The sequence below is a fragment of the Gopherus evgoodei genome, chromosome 1 (genome assembly GCF_007399415.2).
Source record: "Gopherus evgoodei ecotype Sinaloan lineage chromosome 1, rGopEvg1_v1.p, whole genome shotgun sequence".
In the NCBI taxonomy this organism is placed as follows: domain Eukaryota; kingdom Metazoa; phylum Chordata; order Testudines; family Testudinidae; genus Gopherus; species Gopherus evgoodei.
In genome coordinates, this window is record NC_044322.1 from 278243947 (window position 1) to 278269866 (window position 25920).

Here is a 25920-nt window from a genome sequence, read left to right on the forward strand (position 1 = left end):
GAATTTTGACCTTTCTGAAGGAGCACAGCATTACAGTGACAGTATTAGCACAAAATAGGTTTATTCCTAAAGCGAAACCAAACTTGACATAAAAATGTGTAATTCTCCAAGCAAAATACCATACTTCACCAAGGTAACTTCATTTCTTCTTTTGAAAAGCAACACACTAGAACTTGTAATAGAACTTGTAATAAAACCCCCAAAACCCAAGAGCTTTTCAAGAAGGCAGAAAGGATTGAGGAAGTGTCTGTTTGGACATTTGACATACACCATCAGATTGCCAGACACACTACCACCTAATCATCTGAAAGTTCTAAAGAGGGGGGGGAAAAAAACAACAAAACCTTTACCATAGATTCCTATGTTCCCTCTTTGGGCTTGTCAATACCAGCAAAAAAAATTAAAAAAAGGTAGCAAATTTATCCAGTATTGTTTAGTCCTGCTCAGAACAGGTCTGATGGTAAATTAGAGATCTGATTTTTGTTACTCTAGGCTCACCATATCAATACAATATTATGCTTAATGAAAGGTCCATTGCCCCTTTAGAGAGGGAATGGTCTGGCATGCTAAAATTGCATTCCAGACCAGTCAAGGGCAGGTGTGCTACAGAGGCAATGGGCTCAGTGCATTTCAGGTGATGAAATGCCTTGCTTTACTCGAGACTGATCTCTGGAAAGCTACAGAGCAGAACTGAGGTTCGGAAGTTTGTGTTAGATTGGAACAAGGAAATGAATAGAAAATTGATTAGGATTTTGTCAGGAAAAACCTTGAAGGAAAAAATGAGATTTACTTTTAAGCAACATTAATCTACCTGGACTGGTTCTTGCTGTTTAAAAACAGGGCCAAGATCAGGCAGAATAAGCTTGACGTACTCTTCTTTGGTGCACTCCTCAGCAATCAGCAGAACATTAGGCAAAACAAAGGGTACCATATCAGGGTTCACAAACTCTGAGGTCAAGTAAGGCAAAATTCGCTGCACTATAACACGCTGAGAGAGAAAGACAAAAAGGTGTGGTTGCTTTGCATTGCAATAAAATACTATTTTCTAATTTTATTTCAGCAAAGATTTTTTCCTAAAAGTCAGGTTTATACAATAGTAGACAAATGCAACAATCAGTTCTGAACCTTACTTTAAGAGTAAACTCGAGTTTTATATACTACAGTGCTTTCTTTTCTGTTTGTATTTAAGACACAGTCTGTCCAAATGGACCCTCAATCATCTTATTTTAATGTCACTTAAAAGCTATTATAAAACTTAATGAGGCTGTTTATAGGATTTAAAATCATGAATACAAATTAAGGAAGCCACATACGATACCATTTTTCTTAAGACTAGATAAAGAGTTATTAGCATAAAATTCAGCTTTTGCAGGACTCCAAGGTTCATTAGCTTTGAAGCCTGTAATCCCAATACAAAAGAAAAGTGCTTCCCTTCCTACAGCTGACCGCCACCTCCAACCTTTGGTTCTACTTCTGCTTGCAAGAATCTTGCAGACATACCTAGCCTGGATAAGCATATGATAAATGGCCACTGATGGTGATGATTCTAGAAAGTCTATTCATTGAGATGTATTTAATACTGAAATACTACCACCAACTGAAATAGGGGGAAATAAAAATTGAAGGCTGAAAAGCTTCCCTGTGTCTTCCTGCCTTCTCCTTCATAACTCTTGGAAACTTTGTCCAACTCCAAAATGTCACAAAAATAATTAATCAATGGAGAAAAGTGGTAGGTAAAAAAAAAAAAGACATTACTCAACATTAGATCTTCCTGCAGTAGGATTGTACTTGTATTTGTAAATAGTATTGTATTTGTAAATAGTTCAAAAAGAAAGTTTAATTAAAGATGAAGAAATTTAATCACATGGGTCACAAATATTATTCTATTATGTGGTAAACAAGGATTTTTTCCCTTCTTATTTTCTTTGGGACTACAAAAACTAAGAAATTAACAAAAAAGGGAAGGGGATGGGGCCAGTGTTATCATACCATCTGCCTGCCATACAGGAGAAGAAATTTGGACCGATAGCCTGGAAAGCTAGAGACTGTCTGTAAGCATGAAAAGCACAATGGGCCAAGTCCCCTTTGGGAAGAAAGCTTTGCATCATTCAACAATAGAGAAGCACCGACTAGCTCTAAAAAAAAAAAAAAAAAGAGTTCAGTCGGTCCAACTGCACTGGAAGGATGGGGACTACTTCACATAGCCCTGACAGATGGGGATTGTAAAGCAATGGAAAGGGGGAACATAGGGTGGAAGAAATCTGTTCCGAGTGGGATGAACCCAGAGGAACTCTTCAAGGAAAATTTCGCTACCATGAGAGTTCAAGGTTGCCATTTTTTCTTATCTCCAGGACTATCAGCAGCTGCAGGGTATTCCCATACAAAACAAGTTTGTCATACTTCATCTTCTTTACTATGTTCTACCAATCCCACTGCAGTCCAATATAGAACGGAGGTGCATAGACACCAATACTCTTCATTTAAAAATATTAAAAGATAAAGGAAAACAAACCTTAGGCAGTTTTGGCAGAACCTTTGGTAGCCCTTTAAAAAACTGTGATTTCTGAAGATTATCCCTTTGGAATAAAGAATCAAAATATTGAAGTGTCATTGCCCCAACATCATCAAAGAATGGTATCTAAAAATAAAAGATAAAAAAGTGTGATCTTGGAGAGAAACCACCACCAATGCTATTGTAAATGTAACATATGTAAAATAATCATCTAATTTACTCTCTCAAATGCATTATAAATCAACAAAACATTTATAGTTAAGTGGCTACATCTAATAAATAGAAAAGTACATTTTTACACAATAAGTAGTATTGTGACTGACAGGTAAACTTCATCATTAAAACAACTAACTGCTTGAGCCTAGCTTTTTAAAAGAAAACATAATATTTATATGGCTGATATGGTCTGTCTAACTTGGTTTATTTTATATGGAAGAGAATTATTTTTTGCATTACAAAAGCTCTAAGAACGAATACAAATTTTAATAAACGAGCAAGCTTACCAAGAAGTAATGTATACTTATTACTTCTACATTATTAGGCTACTTCCTAGACTAGCCAGCCTGTGGTTACCTCCCTGGGAATTTACAGCCCTGCTTTGATACATCAAGTAAATGTGACAGTCATAAAACAAAAGGAAAAGTAGTACCTTTAAGGACAACTAACAGAAAATAACTAAACATTTTTTTAAAAGTGCATGTTATTAGCCCTGTTTCTTGCAGCTACAATATTTTCTAGGCACTCACCTTGGTCATTTGATCTGCATCTGGTCTGACTGCAGGAGCTACATTTAATAGTAGTTTTACATGTTCGCGTACTTCCTCTGGTATATTCTGAAGGGTAGTGGAGCCTAAGCGACTCAGCTGTACAAATAATTCAAGTACATGATCCATGAATACAGAAAATTCTACACACTCATTTTTTAAGACAATTGATTTGATGACTTTTTAGTTCTACTTTAATTAGGCAAATTTTATTAAATGTAATTTTTATAAATGAGAGAATCTTAAGCTGTGGTCATTCCTATCTCTTATCTTACAGTGTCACTGCATGCTGGCACTGGTTTAAAACTTGAGTTTACTAAGGCCATGTCTACATGTACAGTGCTGCAGCGGCACAGCTATACTGATACAGCTGCACCACAGCAGTGTGTGTGGTGAAGATTCCCTATGCCGACGGGAGAGAGCTCTTTTGTCAGCCTAATGAAACCATCTCTGCGAGCGGCAAAAGCTATGCTGTCAGGAGAAGCTCTCCCACTGATATAGCACGGTGCACACTAGCGCTTATGTCGGTGTAACGTCACTCAGTGGGGTGGAATATTTATACCCTGGAGGAAGGTTAGTGGTAGTGTAGACATGAGATCTGTAGCGCTACAGAGCTCAACTATATGGCTCCCTGGCTCTTTAATAGTGCATTGTGATCTGTATGTCATGATAGAGCATTAAACATGACTAAGGGCTTGTCTACACTGGTAATTTACAACACTAACTTTCTTGCTCAGTTTCAGTGCTGTAAAGCGCCAGTGTAAACAGTGCACCAGCGCTGGGAGCTATGCCTCTCACGGAGGTGGATTTTTAGAGGACTGGGAGAACTCTCTCCCAGTGCTCTGCCATGATTACACAAGATACATCAAAGTGCTGCCACGGCAGCATTTTAGCGTTGCCAGTGTAGACAAGCCCTAAAGAACATCAGTATAACTTAGCATCTCTTCTCTTCCTCCAGCTCACAAGAGGTGGAGAAAGAAAAGTTAAATCTCTTTTTCTCTGGGTAAGTGAGGGAGGGCATCTTTCCAACTCAACTGCTGGGATGGGAGGGGAGAGAGGGAGGAGTCACCCACAATTTCTCACCTGTGGGTGATTTTATCACCTTTTATTTAAATTCAGCAATTCCCATGTGGTGGCTAACACAGTTGTTCATTGTCCTGTGGTTGCTATCCTGTTTGCTCTACTCACAGTCAGAGTGGCACATCATATGTCTATCCCATATTAGCAGCATACGGAGGGAGACATAAGAAGCCCCAGGCAGAATGTCAGCACTAGTAGTTTCTTCAGGCAATCTGAATGATACATCTATTTTTATTCCAAGTATTTCGTAAAGACTGATTTTAAAGAGGTAGCATGTATGACGTGACCCATGATTGTAACTACATTTATATTGTAGCTCTCGATGTCGTGTATTACACTGAGATATCAGTTTCTTTTCTTTTTTAAAAGTAGCAATTGCTTTAAAAACTTGAGACATTTAAAAAGTGAAAATCAAATTCAGAACATATTGCCAAGTATAGCAGATACCTGATCCAGCTGTCTACTGAAACTTTTATAAATATCTTTCTTGTTGACCTCAAAAATAGGTTTCCCTTTATTAAATACTGCATAGGTGACAGCTCCTAAAGAGTACATGTCACTGGCAGTCTCGCAGCTCACTGAAAGGATGTATTCTGGTGCCAAATACTCAGGATTTGGAAGACACAAGGATGGCAAGTTTGGGTCCCATTCTTTACATAGGAACTTCAGCTGTAAGAACAACAGTGAAAGAAAATATAGTGATTGAAGAATTTAAATGGAAAATTACTCAATAAGCAGCAAACAGTCAAATTCACCATGAGTAAAACAACAGGGACAGAGTGAAGCAAAACTGAGGCCATGGCTTTACAGCGCTGTAACTTTCTCGCTCAGGGCAGCGCTTTGAAGTTTCGAGTGTAGCCATACCCTGACTAAGTGGCTATATAAGCTAAATGGGTATGCTTTGAATGTTGCAGATATCACAACAAGATGATTCAGAATTATGAAACTTGATGAACATTTCAAAGAATGCTATACATATTTAGGCACAAATTAATCTTTGGAATAAAGGAGCTACAGAAAATATGCTACCCGTTTTACTTTAGGAAATTAAATGTATTTTTGGATAAGACTCATCAGTAATCCCAAGAACACTGCACAGGGAGGGTAGCCCTGTCCACTGGGCTGTAATTGGTTCATCTTGGTGCCAAGACTGGTTGGTGACCTGCTGCTAGGGGAAAAGGTGGCGTCTTCCTGTACTGACCTACCAGTAGATGTATATGCTGTACTCTACACAGACAAACTCCACATCCAGATACTAATTCCCTGAACTATTTAGTCCTTGTTAATCCACTCTTAAGTTTCTTTTGAGCAACAACTATCAAGCATGTAGTAGTTCTGCAACAAATGTGCATGGGGCTCAAGGATGAAATCACACTCGTTTTCAAAGTACAAGGAATTTTTCACTGACCACTATACTAGGATTAGAACCCAATCCCTAGTCTAAGGAGCCAGCTCAAACTCATTTTCAGTTGTGATCCAAGGCAGAATTTGAACCTAGACCTCCAGAAATAAAGGGTTGATGATCTATCATGTCATATAGCCTCCCTGCTATTTAAAAAAAATAAAAAAAAATAAGGTGTAGAGAAATTAGTAGGTGATACAACACTAGAATTAGTAGATCATGCATCCTACTTCAGACACTATCTGCATCTAAAGTAAAAAGCAGACAAAAATAAAACCTTATTACCTCTTGTTCAGATGGATTTGTTGACTGAATACAAAAATCAAATCCCATAATTTTCCATGCTCCACTTTTATTCAAAATTATATTTTCAGGAGTAATGTTTCCATGGACCATTTTCACACTGCTGTGCAGAAAGGACAAACCTTCAGAGACCTGTTAACAAGGAAAGATTATTTTTTGTAAATATTCTTTCAAGACACTTGCAAAAATATTTACATTAATTATCACGTGTCATTTGTCACAGCAAAGTCTCACTTCCCATGCTCAACTGGTATGTGTTAATTGAGAAACCGTGAAGCCAACCTACCACAAGGAAGAAAATATTTCAGACTAAAATCCTTGAAAAAATTAAACATGCATCAAGTAAACAAATTCAGGTTGAGAACTTGCTCATGGAGTTACTAATGCCAAGTTTAACTATCAAAGGGCTTGAAAAACCCACTTGCTCAAGGATGAGTAGAATGTTCACCAGATGAGCTGGCTGAATGGGGAGCCACTGGCTCCTTCTCTAGAAGAGAAGGAACAAAAAAGATGCAGAGCAGCGTATGTGCTTGTGCTCCTTTAGCAGACGGGAAGGTGGGAACAAAATTGCCTATGCACAGCTATTTTTTAAGGAGAAGAGGGGACAGAGCAGTTTGCTTTGTTCTTTTCACAGACCTGTGTGGGGAGGGGCAGTGTGAAAGAGCAGTGGTTGGAGGCTGCTTTAAAAAAAACAAACCAACAACTAACAAACAGAATGGGAGGATGAAGCAAGGAGTAGTGACCCTCTGTGCCAGAGCTTTGACAAGGGGAGAGGGAGATAGCAATGGAGTGCTCACAGGCAGAAGGGCTCCTGAGCATCTATAAAAGTAGTAGCACAGGGGAGGGCAACCTTTTGGCCTGAAAGCCACATCGGGGTTGTGAAACTATGGATGGCCAGGTAGGGAAGGCTGTGCCTCCCCAAACAGCCGGGCCCCCACAACCTATTCACCCCCTCTCACTTCCTGCTCCCTGACGCCCCCCTCAGAAATCCTGACCCATCCACCCCCTCGCTCCTTGCCCCTGACCGCCCTTTGCTGGGACACCCCTGCCCCAACCACCTCCCTGGGACCCCCCTCACCCCCCCACACACACTCTCTCTGTTCCCTGACTGCCTCGACCCTAAGCCACACCCTCACCTCCAAACAGGCCCCCCGGGACTCCCATGCCTATCCAAACCCCTCTTCCCCCATTCCCTGACCCCCTCAACCTCGGCCCTGACCCCTATCCACACCTCCGCCCCGACAGCCCCCCTGGGACTCCCACACCTATCCAACGTCCCGTCTGCCCCTGAGACCTGCCGTCCCCCTTATCCAACCCCTCTTACCATGCTGCTCAGACCAGCAGGAGCTCGCAGCCCCGCTGGAGCCAGCCACTCCGCCCAGCAGGAAAGGCGGGCCAGAGTGCTGACGGCGCAATGCTCTGAAGCTGCAGGGAAAGGGGGACAGCAGGGGAGGGGCTGGGAACTAGCCCCCCCAGCTGGGAGCTCAGGGTCCGGGCAGGACGGTCCCGTAGGCCAGATGTGGACCATGGGCTGTAGTTTGCCCACCTCTGTAGTAGCAGGAGCAGCATCAGGTTGGGGGATCATCTATTCACTTAAAGACAGAGCACTGACTGAATTATGTGAGTGGCAGTGGTATGACTGGGGAAAGAAAAAGGCAAATTTAAGTCTGCCACCCATATCAAATTTATTTTAAAAAAGACTAGAGGCCACAAAGCTAAGACTCGCAGGAACTGACATCACTCTTAATTAAAAAGAAAGGCGGGTGGGGCGGACTAGAAGGGAAATGGTGAAATGTACAATTCTAAATTCTCTAGTGAGACTGGGCAGAAACAGTAGCAATCCAGAGCATTCCATCAAGCATTCATCCTTTTCGCCACTCAGTTTTTAAAAGGGTCTTCAAAGCATTGTGGACTCTCTCCTCATAATTATTTCATTTACTATATGCTCTTTTGAAGCTGGGACCTGCCACACAGCAAAATATCCATGACTAGTGTTTGCTCCAGTTTCTTTGGTTCATCTCTTACCCTTTTGAAATTAAAAAAAAAAAAAAAAAAAAAAAAAAAAAATCACCTGTGGACCATAACGTTTGACAAGTAATCTGAACACCAATGATGAAGATCATAAAAAAAACATTTTTTGAACCATCTCTGCATTAGTGTTTGAGCAGGGGTAACTCCAGGCTGAAACCTTTTATTTAACTTAAAATCAACTATTATAAAAATATACAATCCCCTGAAAAACTGTATGTAATGGAACTGATAGCAAATCCTTGAATACCTCAGTGATAAACAGCACCACTATAATGTAGTCTGTCTGGAACTAACACAGGGTTCTGTGCCCTCACCTCACCTTTCTCCTCCAAGAGATGGATTTACACTAAATAGTTCTCTCAAGGAGAAGAAAATAGAACAAATTTGCCAAAGATGGCAAGAGGAAAAAACAGTATGTGGTTAAGGCATTAGACAGACCCAGACTTAGGCTATGTTCTATTCTCAGCATTACCATAGACTTCCTGAGCAACCTGAAGCACGTTTACTTAACTTCTTCATGCCCCAGATCCCTCTCTCTTACATAGGGAAAATAGTTCCCTCCTCAAAGGACTGTTGTAAAGATAGATTCATTAATGTATTTAAGGTGATCATAGTATGGTGATGGCCATTATAGAAAAATGTATAAGTAAATTAAAAAAAAATTAACACTAATATAACTGGGTTTATAGACTTAAATGGAGTTGAATGCACTTACATGAGCTGTGAATTTTTAAAAAAAATCTTATTAATCCTGAATGCTCTGATAGAAAGGTCTTGTGCTTTTAGATAAATAATTCCATAATTCCTAAGCAAACTGTTACACACATGCTTATCTTTACCCACAATTACTCACATAGGTAAACATGTGCAGAGCTGTTAGCAGGATCAGAGCTTAAGTTTGTAAGCCAATACTAGACATGCAGAAAAAAATATAAAAGATAAAACCATTAACATACCTGAAGCAAGCCATATTTGGTTTCCACATCATAAAGTTTGTATTCCTTAATATCAGATGGTAAAGGAGAGGGTAGATTGTCCCAGTTGCCAAGAACATTAGCTAAACTTGCGAAGACTGGTTCTGTACAAAATGCCAGGCAATCTCTAAAAAGGGAAGAGGTACCCAATATATCCAGTAAATACATTTAATAAGCTCTTAGTCATGATTTTGAATGACAGAAAATATCTTTCACATGATATATCACCACAATAATCACTATTACTTAAACCATGCTGTATGTCAGCTTTTGAAGAACAGATCTCAAATATTTTATTTCTGTAACAAGATGTCTTAGGCCTGGTCTACACTACGCAGTTAAACCGATTTTAAGAGCGTTAAATCGATTTAAAGCTGTACCCGTCCACACTACAATGCACCTTATATCTATTTATAGGGCTCTTTAAATCTATTTCTGTACTCCTCCCCGAGAGGAGTAACACTAAAATCGATATTAACATATCGGTTTAGGGTTAATGTGGCCGCAAATCGACGTTATTGACCTCCGGGCGGTGTCCCACAGTGCACCACTGTAACTGCTCTGGACAGCAATCAGAACTCTGATGCACTGGCCAGGTATACAGGAAAAGCCCCACGAACTTTTGAATTGCATTTCCTGTTTGGCCAGCGTGGAGCTCTCATCAGCACAGGTGACCACGCAGAGCTCATCAGCACAGGTAACAATGCAGTCTCCTGAGAATAGAAAAAGAGCACCAGCATGGACGGCATGAGAGGTACTGGATCTTATCGCTATATGGGGAGAGGATTCAGTGCTAACAGAACTCTCTTCCAAAAGACGAAATGAAAAAATATTTGAAAAAATTTCCAATACCATGAGGGAGAGAGGCCACACCAGGGACTCAGTACAGTGCAGAGTGAAAGTTAAGGAGCTCAGACAAGCCTACCAGAAAACCAAAGCAGCAAACGGAAGATCCGGATCAGGGCCGAAAACATGCCGCTTCCACGCTGAGCTGCATGTAATTTTAGGGGGCTGCGCCACCACTACCCCTCCCTTGTCCGTGGATTCCGAGGCGGGGGGTTATAATCTCAACCATGAGTGAGGATTCAGCGGAGGGGGAAGATGAGGAGGAGGATGAGGAAGAGGAGGACGACCTTGTAGCGAGCACACAGCACTCCGTTAGCCCCAACAGCCAGGAGCTTTGTGTGACCCAGACGGAATTACCCTCCCAGCCCTCCCAAACCACTAGCCCAGACAGTGAAACCATCATGGAAGCGACCTCTGGTGAGTGTACCTTTGTAAATATAAAACATGGTTTAGAAGCAAGCGTTTTTTAATGATTGATTTGCCATGAGGGCTTGGGATGCATTCACAGCCAGTAAAGTTACTGCAAAAGTTTGTTAACATGTTTGGGGACGGAGCGGAAATCCTCCAGGGACATCTCCATGAAGCGCTCCTTAGGTACTCCAAAGGCCTTTGCAGAAGGTTTCTGGGCAAGGCAGCCTTGTTCCATCCACCATGGTAGGACACTTTACCACGCCATGCATGTAGCAAGTAATCGGGTATCATTGCATGACAAAGCATAGCTGTGTATGGTCCCGGTGATTGCTGGCATTCAAGAAACATCCGTTCTTTATCTCGCTCTGTTAGCCTCAGCAGAGTGATATCGTTCATGGTAACCTGGTTGAAATTAAGGAATTTAATTAAGGGGACAGAGATGGCCATTTTCCTACTGGGCTGTTGCTTAAAAGAAATCCTTCCTTGCACGTAGCAAAGTGGGGGGAGGGGAGGAAGGATAGCGCTGAGCTTTTTAGCGTTTGGCCAGCAGGAATCTTCCCAGCTAGCAGCCACGCAGTGGGGGGGGGGAGGAAAGAGAAGGGGATGATTAGCAGTGATCTTCCATGATACCAGCCATGCGGTGGGGAGAGGGGTAAAGCAATCCTAGAGAATTGGATTGGGGAGGGGAGGGGTTGGCGTCTGCTGCTGCTTGTTAACAGGAAAGAAGCATCAGAGGGCACTGTGTATATGAAGGCTGGAGAAGCTGTGGCTTACCATGGCCACATGCAAGCTGAATTGTGATGCCTGGACCTGCGTCTGTGAGATCTGTAACACCAGAGCCGCAGGCACTCAATATTAAAAGATGCAAAATGCGACCTTGTAGTGAAATCACATGTGCTATGTAAGGTGAATAGTGTTGTTCACTGTGAAAGAGTATAACCATTGTTCTGTAAAATGTATCTTTTTAAATCCTTCTCTCCCTATTTTCCCTCCCTCATGCAGCTGCACATTTTTCAAGCCTCCCTACTCCATCCCGAAGGTTAGCTCAGATAAGGCGGAGGAAGAAGAGGACGCGAGATGAAACGTTCTCTGAAATCATGGAAGTAACCTGCAATGAAAGAGCTCATCTGAAGGAGTGGAAGGATGTGGTAGCAAAGTACAGGAAAGATGCCAGTGACCGTGAGGATAGGAGGGACGAACATGAGGATAGGAGAGACGCTCGAGATGAGTGGTGGCGGCAGGAAGATCAGAGGTGTAGGCAGGAAGATCAGCGGTGGCGGGATGTAACGCTGGAGCTGCTGCGTAATCAAACTGATATTCTCTGATGTTTGGTGAATCTTCAGGAAGAGCAGCGGGGTCACAGAGTGCCGCTGCGGCCCATGTTTAACCAACCTCAGTACTCACCATGTTCCATATCTTCCTCACCCAGATGTGTAAGAACGCGTGGGGGAAGGCTTTGTGCACCAGCCCACTCCACCCCCCATGGACAGTCCAACCAAAAGGCTGTCATTACATTGAAATGTGCTTAATGGCCTTTTCCTTCCCTCCTATCCTCCTCCCAAACCACACCTGGGATACCTTGTTAATTCTCTGCCTCTTTTTATAATTACTTTTTAATAAAGAATACATGCTTTTTAAACGATAGTGACTTTATTTCCTTAAGCAAGCTGTAATCGAAGGGGGAGGGTCGGTTGTTTACAGGGAAGAAGTCAATAAAGGGAGGGTTCATGAAGGGGAAAACAAACACAGAAGTCACACCATACCCTGGTCCGTGATGAAATTCGTTTTCAAGGCTTCTCTGATGCGCACCGCTTCGTGGTGAGCTCTTCTAATCACCCTGGTGTCTGGCTGCGCGTAATCAGCTGCCAGGTGATTTACTTAAGCCTCCCACCCCGCCATAAAGGTCTCCCCCTTACTCTCACAGAGATTGTGGAGCACACAGCAGGCAGCAATAATAAAGGGGACATTGGTTTGGCTGAGGTCTGAGCGAGTGAGTAATGTGCGCCAGCGTGCCTTTAAAAGGCCAAATGCACGTTCTACCACCATCCTGCACTTGGTCAGCCTGTAGTTGAACAGCTCCTGACCACTGTCCAGGCTGCCTGTGTATGGCTTCATGAGCCATGGCATCAAGTGGTAGGCTGGGTCACCCAGGATAACGACAGGCATTTCAACATCCCCAACTGTTATTTTCTGGTTTGGGAAGTAAGTCCCTTGCTGCAGCCGTTTAAACAGAGTAGTGCTTCTGAAGACGCGAGAGTCATGAACCCTTCCTGACCATCCCACGTGGATGTTGGTGAAATGTCCCTTGTGATCCACCAGTGCTTGCAGCACTATTGAAAAGTACCCCTTGCCGTTTATGTACTGGGTGCCCTGGTGCCAAGATAGGGATATGGGTTCCATCTATTGCCCCGCCACAGTTAGGGAATTCCATTGCAGCAAAGCCATCCACTATGACCTGCACGTTTCCCAGAGTCACAACCTTTTGTAGCAGCAGCTTAATGACTGCTTTGGCTACTTGCATCACAGCAGACCCCACAGTAGATTTTCCCACTCCAAATTGATTCTTGACTGACTGGTAGCTGTCTGGCGTTGCAAGCTTCCAGAGGGTTATTGCCACTTGCTTCTCCACTGTGAGGGCTGCTCTCATCTTGGTATTATGGCGTTTCACGGCAGGGGAAAGCAAGTCACAAAGTTCAAAGAAAGTGCTCTTACGCATGCGAAAGTTTCGCAGCCACTGCGAATTGTCCCACATCTGCAAAAATAAGCGGTCCCACCAGTCTGTGCTTGTTTCCCAGGCCCAAAATCGGCGTTCAATGGGTAGAACCTCCCCCATTGCCAAGAGGAGCTCCAAAGAGCAGGGGCCCGCGGTTAGGGAGAATTCAGTGTCCATGTCCTCATCACTCTAGTCGCCGCGCTGCCATAGCTGCCTCCTCCTCGCCTGCCTTTGCAGTTCATGGTTCACCACAGGCAGCACGAGAACGCGCAAGGTGTTTACAATGTCCACGATTGCGCTACTGATCTGAGCAGGGTCCATGCTTGCTGTGCTATGGCCTTTGCTCAGTTCACCCAGGAAAAAAGGCGTGAAATGGTTGTCTGCTGCTATCACGAAGGGAGGGGTGAGGCTGTACCCAGAACCACCCGCGACAATGATTTTTGCCCCATCAGGCATTGGGATCTCAACCCAGAATTCCAAGGGGCAGCGGAGACTGCGGGAACTATGGGATAGCTACGGAATAGCTACCCACAGTGCAACGCTCTGGAAATTGATGCTAGCCTCAGACCATGGACGCACACCGCCGAATTAATGTGCCTAGTGTGGCCGCGTGCAATCGACTTTATAGTATCTGTTTTATAAAACCAGTTTATGTTAATTCGAAATTACCCCGTAGTGTAGACATAGCCTTAGAAGCACACTGGAAGTCAGAAGGTGGTATTGGTCAGAGTAAGGCATTTACTACTCTGTATATAGTACTAAAAGCGTGCATAGTGTTTGGTAAAGAATACAAATATTTTCCCTGTACTGAGCCAACACAACAAGGGGAGTAAAGTAAGAATTCATGTACAAGTTGCAGGATCAGGCTTTTAGTTAGGACCAAGACTGATTAGATTCTGAGTAAAGCAGCCTTTGTGTACACCGGTCAGCCATAAACCAGAACATTAGGATCAAAGCCCATGAGACCAAAGTCAGCACCAAACTAGAGCCTTGTTCATAGCAGAAGGCTCAGAAAACAACTGAAAATAAAAAACTCAGTAGAGCAGAGAACATGTGCTGTCCAACAATTAATGAAGCAATTCTTGACTATTTAGTGGCACTACAAAGTATACACTTTTTTTTATGGCAAAGGTGCTTGAGACACTCATCAGAACGACTCCACAATAAACAGTGTTACTGCATCTTCCTTACTCTCTCCCTTCATCCCTCACCATGTCCCCACCTCCTCTTTCCCTCTCTGTTTTCATTTCTCCTCTAACATTGTGTTGTAATGTTCACATACTATCCTCTCAATAAATGAGGTTGCTTCCTGTGACTATGCTCAAAACAGCTCTTCATTTCACCTCTTCCCTGTCTCCCTCTCCCTTAGTGGCTGTAAGCGGAGTACACATGTATGTGTAGACAATTACAAGCCTCCCAGCTACTGTCAAGGAGCAGGGAATCATGGTGACTTTTAACTCTCCATATTAATCTCACGATGACAGCAAGTTTGCTGTCCACACTGCCTCACAGGCAGAGGTTTCAGGTAGCATAATCATACCATTCTTAAGACCCCTGGAACAGCCTTAGCAACTTAAGAACCATGGGTTAAGTCTCAATTGTTCTAAAGTCTACAGGAAAAAGCTTTAGCTAGCTGGTAACACTTGAGCCTGCTGTGAGAAAGAACTAGCAGGTTATATTTAAGAAAATACGAATACTGCCTCCGTCTCAGCAAAGAAAATTGAAACGTAAGAAAACCAGTCAGAATATATTACTCCGGGTGATGAAGTCTCATGCAAGAAAAGAAACTAAATATTCGTTGAGTCATTCAAAAATATCACAGGGAACACTATGTAGTAGGACAAAACTTAATGGATTGTACACATCAGAAGCCAACGAAATTGCTCTCTAAAGCACAATCAGACCAAAGAAACAAAACTAATGAAACATGAAAGATCCTTGCTCATCACCCTCAAAGACTAAGAGTCATAGCTTCAGTTCTCCCTACCACTGCCTTTGTGAAGACGCAAGAATCCTAAAGCAAAATACAAGCATCAGAAAACCCAACTGAAGATGCTCAACCTTGGTGTTAGTTGGCTTCCAATTAAACCAATGCATAGTGGTTCCTCCTGACCCTGCACTTTTTTGTTTTTTTTAAATATAAAAAACAAACGCCCTCTGCAGAAACTTAGTTTTGTACTGACCCACTAGGTAAGACCAGAACAGGGGGATGACAAAGTCATTCAATCTTTTATTCCTATTCACCAACAAAAAACAGATTTAAGTGCCTGGTGATACTTAATACTGTTCCAAAACAACAATTTTAGCAAAACTCCAACTTGTATACACCAGGAAATACAGGAGTTAAGGTACATGCCCATGTAACCTTAACTCTACTCTCATTGAGCAAAGACCTATAAGCCCATAGCACACATTCTTTCATTGTACTGAACAAGAGCTATCTATACCTCCCTCACACTCGAACACCTAGCTTACTCCACAGAAAACACCGTATCTGCTAAATCTTACAACCTTTACTCATATGCACAGGATGCCATCTAATACTATCCTTTCCTCTTACCCTTCATCTCCCACCTAACTGATGACAAAGTCAGAAGACACCTGGGCCCTGCTACTGACACAACTCACACAATGCAGTGCTGAAATGAGGCATACCGGATCCCTCAAGGTACATAGGCAACTATTTCCTTAGATCACAGTCAGGGGTCAGGCAAAGGGATTCACACACTTCCAGAAAGTCATGACTCCCACCCCAGATCTCCTATCATTATCACACCTCTGCCAAGCTGGGCCAACATTTAATACACCTACATCTACCCCTACTCTCGTACTCCCAGGCCACCATTTCAAGTTCACCTTCCCCTTCCTGTCCCATTAAGCCACTAGCACTTGGGAAACCATTAGCATGTAATACGTTGCTCCCTGCTGTCTGGTGACCTCTGAGGGTGCATATGTATCACAGGCAGCAGCTTACTGGAGGAATGCATGCTTCCTCGAATTATGTACCCTGTGCTGTACACTGAACCAGGCCCCATACTGCCATTATGAGCCGCCACCTAGCTGGAGCCCCCATCTGCTTCAGCCAGGCTTCCTCAGCCATGCCTTTGACCTACCCAGTCTACCTCCCCTGCAAGTCAGCCTTCCCTCCCCTGCAAGATATGGCATATACCTTAACTTTGTATTTTCTGATTTTCAGAGGTTTAGAATTGTGTTACCTTAAAAATCACAGCACAGTCACAGCAGAGAAGGATGTGGGGCTGACAGGTCCCCCCCCTTGGCACCCACCCTACATATCACCCTTCCCAGTGTTCCATCCCTCATCTCCATCTTCTCCCCTGACCTGAACCTCCCAACCCCTCTCCTCTCACATTTATCCCAATTAATCCCCCCCGCCGCAAGCCCAAGCCCCTTTCCCCCATTCCTTCTCTTTTCCTCTGCCCCCTAGCACCACCTCCCAGCATGCATTTGCATATACAATTATTTTCTTTTCAAAAAATAGTCTGAGCACTTTCTGAATTTTCTGCTGTACTAAGATGACATTTCCCCAAAACAACAAAAGACCTCTTTGACAAAGGCAGATTGTAGCAACATGACTATATTTCATTTCCAGATTTCCATCAAGGATGGGTTCCAGATTAAAATGTCTAGGTGTTGCTCATATTCAATAGCCATAGCAGGTCCAATTAAGCCATCCAGATCATGTGAAAACTGGCTGACTAGTAACTCACTTGGGTACCATGCACATACACAAGATAATCAGTTTTGTGCATGTGTTTTAGGTTCAAGCCTGTAGAGATTAATTTTGTTAAACAACACTTTCAATACTGTTTCCCCAAAGGAGACTACATCTCAGTAATGTTTTGATGAAACAATCCCAAATTTATATCACTTTCCCTACCCCAGCACCCCATAAGGCACACTAACTTCCAAGGGAAAGTGAGTAACTATGTAGATCTACAAGAGCACTTACAAGAACTGACCTCAAACCGTAAAGTTTTCTCAACCCTTAACTATCCGGGAGTTGGCACGTGGCTATAATTTTAATTTTTTTAAGCATGGGCAAGGTCTCCTGCTGTAGTTCAGGCAAAGAGTGGAAAAGGACTGGGGAAATGATGGTGGAAAAACATGGCTTCTACTTTGTAAAAATTCATGAATAATGATAAAAACACTAAATCAAAACCAAGAAAAGCTCTCTGCTTTGGCAGTTACTGTGACTTCAGCCCTCTTTCAAGTATAATTGCGCAAAACAAGGTTTTAATGAATATTTTAGCAATTGAAGTAAGTCACATACTGTACCTTCAACATCTGTGAATAATATCAGAAAAAGTGACCATTTGGGCAACAGTGCAACCAGAACACGGTGGCATATCACGTATTTTTATTTATTTTGTCTAATTGCCAAGTCCATATCTTTTATTATTCCTCCATGTTTTTCCAAATGCTCCAGACCTCTATATCCAGCAAAAAACCAATTCTTACAATTTTACTAAAATTTACCTGGATTCTTCTAATGGATGTTGGACAGTAACTAGTCGAGGGTGTCGAAGCCTTGTTAGTTGTTGAACTCCTCGCTTTAAAGAATCAATAATCTGATCCTTTTCAAATTTCTGATATTTGTCTATTAACTTTTTATCAAAGACGAAAACAGCAACTTCCTAAAAATAAGCAACAAAACTCAGTCAGTACTACCTACGCCACACAGTAAAGTTAATATGATCCATCAAAGCAGAAAGTAGTCCATTATACATCTATAGCCAAATGCTACACCAATTTATTTCAGTTACAATCAACATGATTTTTTTTCATCTCAATTCAAGAATATATTTTTCCTGAGCCAGTAAACTACTGCTACATACTTTATACAAAATAATGAATTGACTATTACCACAAGCTTGTGTTAATGGCATAGGCGCCAACTCCGTGGGTGCTGGGAGGCTGGAGCACCCACAGGAAAAAAAATGGTGAGTGCTGAGCATCCACTGGCAGCCCACCTATCAGAACCTTCCACTCCCCCCAGCACCTCCTGCCCACCCGTGGCCCCATGGTTCAGTGCCTTCCCCTCCCTTCGCCTCTTGCAGATTAGATGTTTCGTGGCATCAGGAGGCACTGGGGGGAGGGAAGGGGGAAGGAGCGAGGGTGCAGCACACTTGGGGGTGGAACTGGGTGGGAAGAGGTATGGTGGGGGCAGGGCAGGGGTGGATAGAAGCTGGGTGGGGGAAGGGTTGGAATGGGGGCAGGGCCTGGGGGAGCACCCCCTAGCAGATTAGAAACTCTGCACCTATGGTTAATGGTACCAGCATTACTTATGCAATTACTAAGCAGCACATCTGAAGACAGCAACTGGCCTGATTTTAAATAAATGGGAGTTTTGGATACTCAGCACCTCAAAATCAGCTCAGGTATTGGTAATTTAAATAGTTTGAGAATACACTTATTTATCTAAACCCAGGGCTGTGAGTTCAATTCTTGAGGGGGGCCATTTAGGAAACTGGGGTAAAAATCTGTCTGGGGATTGGTCTTGCTTTGAGCAGGGGGGGTGACTAGATGACCTCCAGAGGTCCCTTCCAACCCTGATATTCTATATTCTATTCATTGGAATGATGCTTTATAATATACATTTTTATTTTTTCTTGAGCACATGGTAGAGAATGGAAAGAATAAATTTTTTCCCTAAACAATATTTTCCTCAGTGTTTTTTTTCCCCCTCAATTCTTTTTTAAAAAATTACTCAGAAGAGACAATGCAAATTCTACTGATTTCAAAATATTTTGCTGTCTCTTAAAAATTAATCTGGGGGAGGATTACCTAATTTGATAGGTCGTATTCAACAAAAATTAAGGAGTCTGATAAATAAGGATTTTTGCTAAGAATATTAAGGGGAAATAAGAAGAAAACACAAAAAAAGTTCCAGAGATAGTGTGATCAGGTGGCCTGGACCTTGCTTCCAGTTGTGATGTATTCAGCAATTAAAAGGTGAGGGGGTTACTTAACCTTGAGCCTTTGCTTCCTGACTCCCAATGTCCAAATAAAATAAAAATTCATTAACTGAATTTCTATTCCTTGTACAGAAGGAAATATGTTCATAAAATATAAACTAATATAAAGCTAGAATTCATATTATTTACCAATATTAATTTGTATCCAAAATGCTAGGTTTCAGCCCAAAGACAAGACAAGGAGGCAACTGTTGGTGTAAATTTGGGCATAAGTGCTATTTTAATGAATATGCATATTCAGCATGTCAGCCTGCTATGCAGCAGGAAGTCACACACGCAAACAGCACAATGCTAATAACAATTTTCACTACATATATAGACAAAGCAAAAGCAGCAAAATGACCTTTGCAGTAAGTTATGTGAATAAATATTACATTTTATTTGTCCATATGGAAGTTATTTATAATGAACCCACCCCAGGTCTGAGGCATCAAAAAAACCAAATCAAACTAAAAACAGTTTATGCGTATTTAAATACTGCAGTAAAGACTTATGTTGCCCCTCCCGCCCTCCAGAAGGGTCAACTTTATTCCAAGGAACTGCAGTGGGCACACAACTAATCTGAGTTTTCGTGATATTACAGTTCAAGCAATATGTCCTATACTTAAAATGGGAAATACTACTAGAATTACTAATATCTCTAAAACAAGCATGAACATTTTAGGTGCATCCATTGTTCAGATTATTTCAAGCAATCCATTAGGCGAAAGAGCATACAGTGTTGGTTATTTAAGATGAGATAGACTTTTGCATCTTCCTCTTCCATCCAGCATGATTCTTTGAGATATCTAGTAAATTAATCTCAACAATCTGCCATTATGAGTGCCTGGAAACCATTACCATTAAACAAGAAAATGCACTATATATATATAGTTCTTTCTAAAGAAAATTGAAACAGTTGTTTGATCCCATAACAGTTTCTTCTCTTCATGAAAAGTTCTTATGAAAAAAGTTAGTCAAGCTAAAAGACAAAAATAGTGCTATATTTATTTACAAAACTGAGAGTAACATCTTGCAAAGGCTTACATAGGGGTTTAACATTATGGACTCCAAGTAGTCCCACTGAAACCATGAAGTCTTATTTCTTTTAATACTAAAAGAAATTCAAGAATATCCTTGTTAACTGCAAATCTTTGTATGCTAGCCACTTCTCATCTGCTACAGTATAATTGTTTTTCTGACTAAATCTCCTTTCAGTTTACTTCCACTCAACCATGAAAGATATCCCTCATTAGAAAACAGCCTTCAGTGCCACAAACGGCTCAGGATTTAAAGCTTTTAAAGTAATTCACACATTGTTTGCCGCCTTCAATTTTTACATAGCAGAGGCCTTATATAATATAGTAAATCAATACTATGGTACCAGTCAAATTTGCCTAAAACTTCCTTTTTCATTAGTTATTTTGTGTTTGCACTAGGATTTTTCATACCTGTAATTCCCTAACACACACAAGATCTACCTACAGTATCGACAGCAGAAACTGCAGTGTACATAGAGCTTACAAGATTCTAATCACTGTCAGAAGGAGCAGTACACACCCCCAAGCTCTGCCTAAACTGCAGATACCACCAGAAGAGTTTGCACACATCTGCTAAGAATTACAGATCTGTAGAAAAGACCTTAGTTACTTTCTGACTGCCTCTCATCTTTTAGCCTCATAAAGCAAAGGGACAGAAAACAACTGTGTTCTTTTCTGGAATACAGTTCAATAGCTCAGTGTCATTCACAATGAAGATCAAAAACACTTGAGTTTCTCATAGCTGATCAAAGCAATTAACCCCTTCGCAAAAGCAGTACAAGACATTCCTCTAAATCAGGGGTTCCCAAACTGCGGTATGCATACGTCTGGAGGTACTTGAGACATTTCCCAGGGAAGTGGAGGGAGGGAGTGTTACACAGGAAAAAATGTGTAACGGTGGATTTTATTTTATTTATTGCATTTTTATAATAGGCTACTCAGATGAAGTTTTAAACTCTATGGGAATTTGTTATATAAAATACAGTAGTTATTTTACTTCAAGATGTATCAATGAGAACAGAGATACACAGAGATGCTGACTTATAGAGCCCTCTCACCTTCAATCATCACACAGCACAGGTTCAGTTAGCCAGCAACTGTCCAGTCTAATTGAGCTCAGAACTTAGGGGTTGTTTTTTTCAGTTGTATGTGTCACACTATAACTCTATCTGTATGTAAAAATGAAATATGGACAGGTTGTATTAAGAAGAACACAATGTATAAGTGATGAGAAGGGCAAGGATATGTGGGCGGCTAGTAGATCTGGAATTATAATAGCAAGTTATTCATATAGTCCTTTTCACAGACTCAAAATGAAAAGTTAAAAACAAACAGGTGCCTATCATCTTATATATTTGTAAAGGCCTAACTTAAAGGATTATATCCTATACACATTCAGAGACAATTTCATCCACTTCCAACATGCAGTAACCATTGGAAAAGCACCATGATTGCTATACAATAGTTTAGGGATAGGAAGTGAATGGTATATTTTATCCAGTTATAAAATTAGATAAACATGTAGGTAAGCAAAATATAACAGACTTCACTGAAATTTGGTCAGACACTGAGATAACACCAGCTAGTCACAAAAGAAATTATAAACTGAATTTTATTTAATGGTCAGCCTAGGCCCCAAATAGAAATACAATTCTTTGTTTATTACTTTCTCTTTCTGTTATAAGAATTTCTGCATTGAGCAAAGGTGAATGGAAGACTTCAATTGATTATTAAAAATTAAATGAGAAAATATAAGCAACAAGAAATTCAAGTTATGTCAAGTATATGTCTAAATAATAGACACCATGACACAGATGGATGCATCCCTTAAAAGAAGACTCTTCTCTTTAATATAAAATTCTGTAATTCACAAAAACTTTCAGTGATTATGGCAGAGTTAAAAAGCAATGCCAATCTTCTTTCCAACCAGCAACAAATAAGAGGTCAGAGTGGGGAAAACAAATTGCTTCAGAAGTTTCCAAGGAGTTCAGATACATATTCCAGGCCCGTCATTCAAATAACTAAAATGTCTGTCTAATCTAGAAAGCAAGCCATTTGAGAGAAGGTTTAGGTGCTTGGGAAAAGATATTTAAAGAAAGGAGACAAAATAAACCAACTAAAGGGATGATAATCCAGAAAGATGACCAGCTTTTACCAGAGAGCCTTCAGAGAAAAAGAATTTACTGTCAAGCAAAACTGGAAATCTGTCTTTTATTTTTATAACCATATTAGGAAACGTTATAAAGCAGCCTACAGTCTAGAAGTGATGAAGCAAAGACAAAAACAACATACCATATAAGATGGATATGTTTTAAGTCCCCACAGAAAGGCTTTAATGTAGTTGCCAAATATTTGATAAGGGTCATTTCACGTTAAATCTCCTCGAGTAGTTGCATGATGACTTAATTTTTAAGAGACAAGCAGTATACAAGCAGTAAATAGAAAAACTCAGTCCAACACATTAAAATAATAAATTCTGAAATTTTTTTTTTGGCTGCTGTATAACTGCTTCATAAAAATTCAGCTTCTACGCCAGATACTCTTCTTCTGGAAGATTTCACTGAAATTTGACAAGTAATTGTCTTGAAAATTGTTCAAAGTGTTTGTTGAGGACTTCACTTTAACAAATTGTAAATACTAGTGTTAAACATTTGTTTTTTCTTTTATGTTGATTTTTACCCAATATTTTTAAATATAAGTAAATACAATAAAATAGATGTGTGCCATTTTCCAGCACACAGCCAAGTGTGAACATATATAAAGTGACTAGTGACTGACACCTGGATCTCTACACGAACCAGTACAGCATTTCTGGTTTCTTTTTTTGCCTGTTTAATGATGCCTTTAACATTATCTGAGCATTAATACTTGGAAGTAGTAACAACAAATGTGTTTTAAAAGGTAAAGAAGGAATTGTCCATAATATTTTGGGTATTCTCTGATTGCCAGAATAAATCAATACTTGTTGCAGTTTTACATAATTTCTTTGCTGAAATGCTATAGAAAACATTTATCTTTATAGGACTTTACAGGGACATAAAAAACCAAAACGCACATACAAAGGAGTTCTCTCCTAAACCAATAAGGAAGTTTCTTTACAATAATAAAACTATTACAGTTTTAGATCTGCAACTGTTGTTTCTACCATAGCATGGAGGCAAAGGCAATTGTGAATATTTTAAAGATTCATGCAGATAAAAAACCTGAACTTTATGGCATTTAGATTAAAATGCAAATTGAAAGCAAACCCCTTCATTACACAAAGTGGTATATAACCACATTAATTGCAGACTGCACATGAGCACAGCTTTGTTTATGTCTGGATGCACATTAAAGTGCTATATTTGTTTTTATTAGCTATTTAAAAATGAAGCACTCTTTGTCCAGAGTTCTTTACATTTCATAATGGAAATTGATTTTTGAAGACATAACGTATCAACATTGGCACAATGACTCAAGCAAAGTCAGCCCCCAAATATTCTAGCAGAGAAGAGGAAATGTTAGGCAAAAATATTTTGCCAAACCACAGGCCTCTAGAAAACACTTCTCTTCACACAGACATATTAGTAAGCCCATAGGTGAACTGAAAATATTTTGAAAGAAAGAAAAGAAAATGTAGGATTATGTGGCAAATGCACCAATAACCTAGGTAAGAATACAAGATTCTCCCTGCAGTTGTGGCTTTGGGCTGCTGCAGGCCCTGCTGGGTCCTAGTTCAGGTCCAGGCACAGGCACCAGAACTGAGAGCAGAAAGCCTCTCTCTCCTGTGCTCTTAAGGATTCCCCTCCTGGTCTCAGGCAGTTTGGAGGAGGAAGCTGCTTGATTCAAATGCAGAGATTACAAGAGCAGGACCTACTGAGTAGACTGGGATGGGGGGGGAGAAGTGGGCGAGGGGATGGAGATGGTAGATTGAGACTATAACCCTACTGAGAGGAATTTCAACTGGCTCGGCAAGTAGACTGGGACAAAGAGACTGGTGGATAAATGCCGAGAGTGTGTTAGCCAAACGGGCTCGTTTCCCCCTGGAGCTACTCAATTACCCTAAGGAGGCACGGAAGACTAGAAGACGGATACCAAAATCTTTATTTGTCAGTCAGCTGAGCGGGTGCTCCCCTCGACCTATGCCAGAGGAAGAGGCACACCTTACAAGCGCAGAGCAGGCTTTTTATACCCGGGAACAAACAGCTTAGCGTGTGTAAATTCTGCTAGCCTATGCATTCTTTGAATTCCCTTCTAGGGGTAATCCGGATGCATCTGTTTGACCTCCTGAACCGGGTATCTTGTGTACGTGTACATGGAAAGCAGCTACATGCGTGTGGGGAGCAGTTGGGATGATAAGCAAATAGTTGACCTTTGCTCTAACAGGTGCTCCCCCCTTAAAAGCATTTTGAGAGCTCTACAGCCCCCAATCTTCAGTTTTCACCGGCCGGTATAGTGCCATCATTTGTTGATATACAACTTGGTTAGTCATTCGTCTGATTAGCGCAACTAAACAGGGAGCAAAGCAAGTTAGAGTTAATAGGGTTGTAATAAAGAGTACAAAGAGGAGGAAACCTTTTCGGAGACATCCTAGTTGCGGTAACCAGGAAGTAAACCAGTGTGTATTCCACCCAGCCCATGTTTGGACTGGGACATGGGCTAACTTTCTCATTTCTTTTGTTAGCTGTTTTACCACCTTTCCATTATCGTTTATTTGTAAACAGCAATTAGACTCATTTAATTTTGCACAGACTCCTCCTTCTTCTGCCAGCAAATAATCGAGGACCATATGGTGTTGATAAATCGCATTTCTCATCTGAGTTGATTGATCGGCCAAAAGATCAAGAGCCGCAGCTGTTTAGTTAGTTAATACTTCCAAAACAGCCTGTAACCTAATTATCCGATTTAGGTTGTAAATAGGCTCCCTGGCCCCTGATATTAATTCATTTGGGTTCCAGGTGGCCGGGCCATAATGTTTTATAATTCTTTCAGGGGGCCACTCCTGAGCTCCCCATGTTTGAGAGCTTCCAGTGGCCAAGGTAGAGTCAACGAACCGCCTTTCTCTAATTAAATCATCATATACTTTAATTCCCAATTTATTTCCCTGTATTTGGGGTAATAAAAAGAACAAGGGTCTAATATATCCAACGTAACATACTCCAGACCAATTTGGAGGCAATCTTTGATAAGCATAGGGCCCACAGATCCAATAATGGCCTTTCAGGGCCCAAGTCCCATTAGCAAAGCAGCCATCCCAGGTTTTGGGGTCCGATGGCTGTTCATAGTACAAGTGATTACCTGTCCCTAAGGGCCCCCCCATTAAGGCTGACAGTGAGCCGTCAGAATCGCAGTAATTACATTTCCATGCCCCAGCTCCTGTCTTCCAAGCACAATTACAGCCCCATTCTGGCCTATTGGTACTGGACCAAAATTGTTTAAAATGGGTCCGGGTTCCATTATGGTGCTGCCATGCCCATTGATACCACCATACCACGTGGTCCTTGCTAGTGGTATTGTCTCGCTGGCAACTTAAAAGAGGGCATCAAAGAACCCATCCCGTCCTACCGCCTTACAACCTTCACCCGTATGTTGTCGGTAGGAACATCTTACCCAGCTATTATTAGTAAGTCTCACATGGGTGTAGTTCCATCGCCCTTGATATTTAGAACAGTCGTACGGGTTACAGTTGGGATCATAGCAATCAAATCCTAGGGATAGAGTCCAGTCACACTTGCTCTCCCCTATGTACACTCCCTCCCGCCTTGTTCGATTAAGGCAAAAGATGCCTATTCCGGAAGAATAGAGTAGCCAAGGACTACTATTCTCAGTCCACATTCCTGTTCCATCGTGCACTATACTTAAGTTACTAACCCACCATTTGGGTTGCACT

General features: G+C 41.4%; 1 protein-coding gene across 4 annotated transcripts in view; it reads right to left on the bottom strand.

Moving 5' to 3' along the window:
• The window catches only part of SCYL2 (SCY1 like pseudokinase 2), a 61334-nt gene that overhangs the window by 23852 nt on the left and 11562 nt on the right, over positions 1-25920 (bottom strand). For all 4 annotated transcript variants that reach the window (XM_030548457.1, XM_030548456.1, XM_030548455.1 and 1 more), the window contains exons 3-9: positions 17534-17691; positions 9049-9193; positions 6044-6193; positions 4804-5025; positions 3259-3375; positions 2513-2638; positions 812-988 (exon numbers count right to left, since the gene is read on the bottom strand). In XM_030548457.1, the coding sequence (XP_030404317.1) occupies positions 812-988; positions 2513-2638; positions 3259-3375; positions 4804-5025; positions 6044-6193; positions 9049-9193; positions 17534-17691 (1095 nt within the window). The remainder of the gene's footprint in view (positions 1-811; positions 989-2512; positions 2639-3258; positions 3376-4803; positions 5026-6043; positions 6194-9048; positions 9194-17533; positions 17692-25920) is intronic.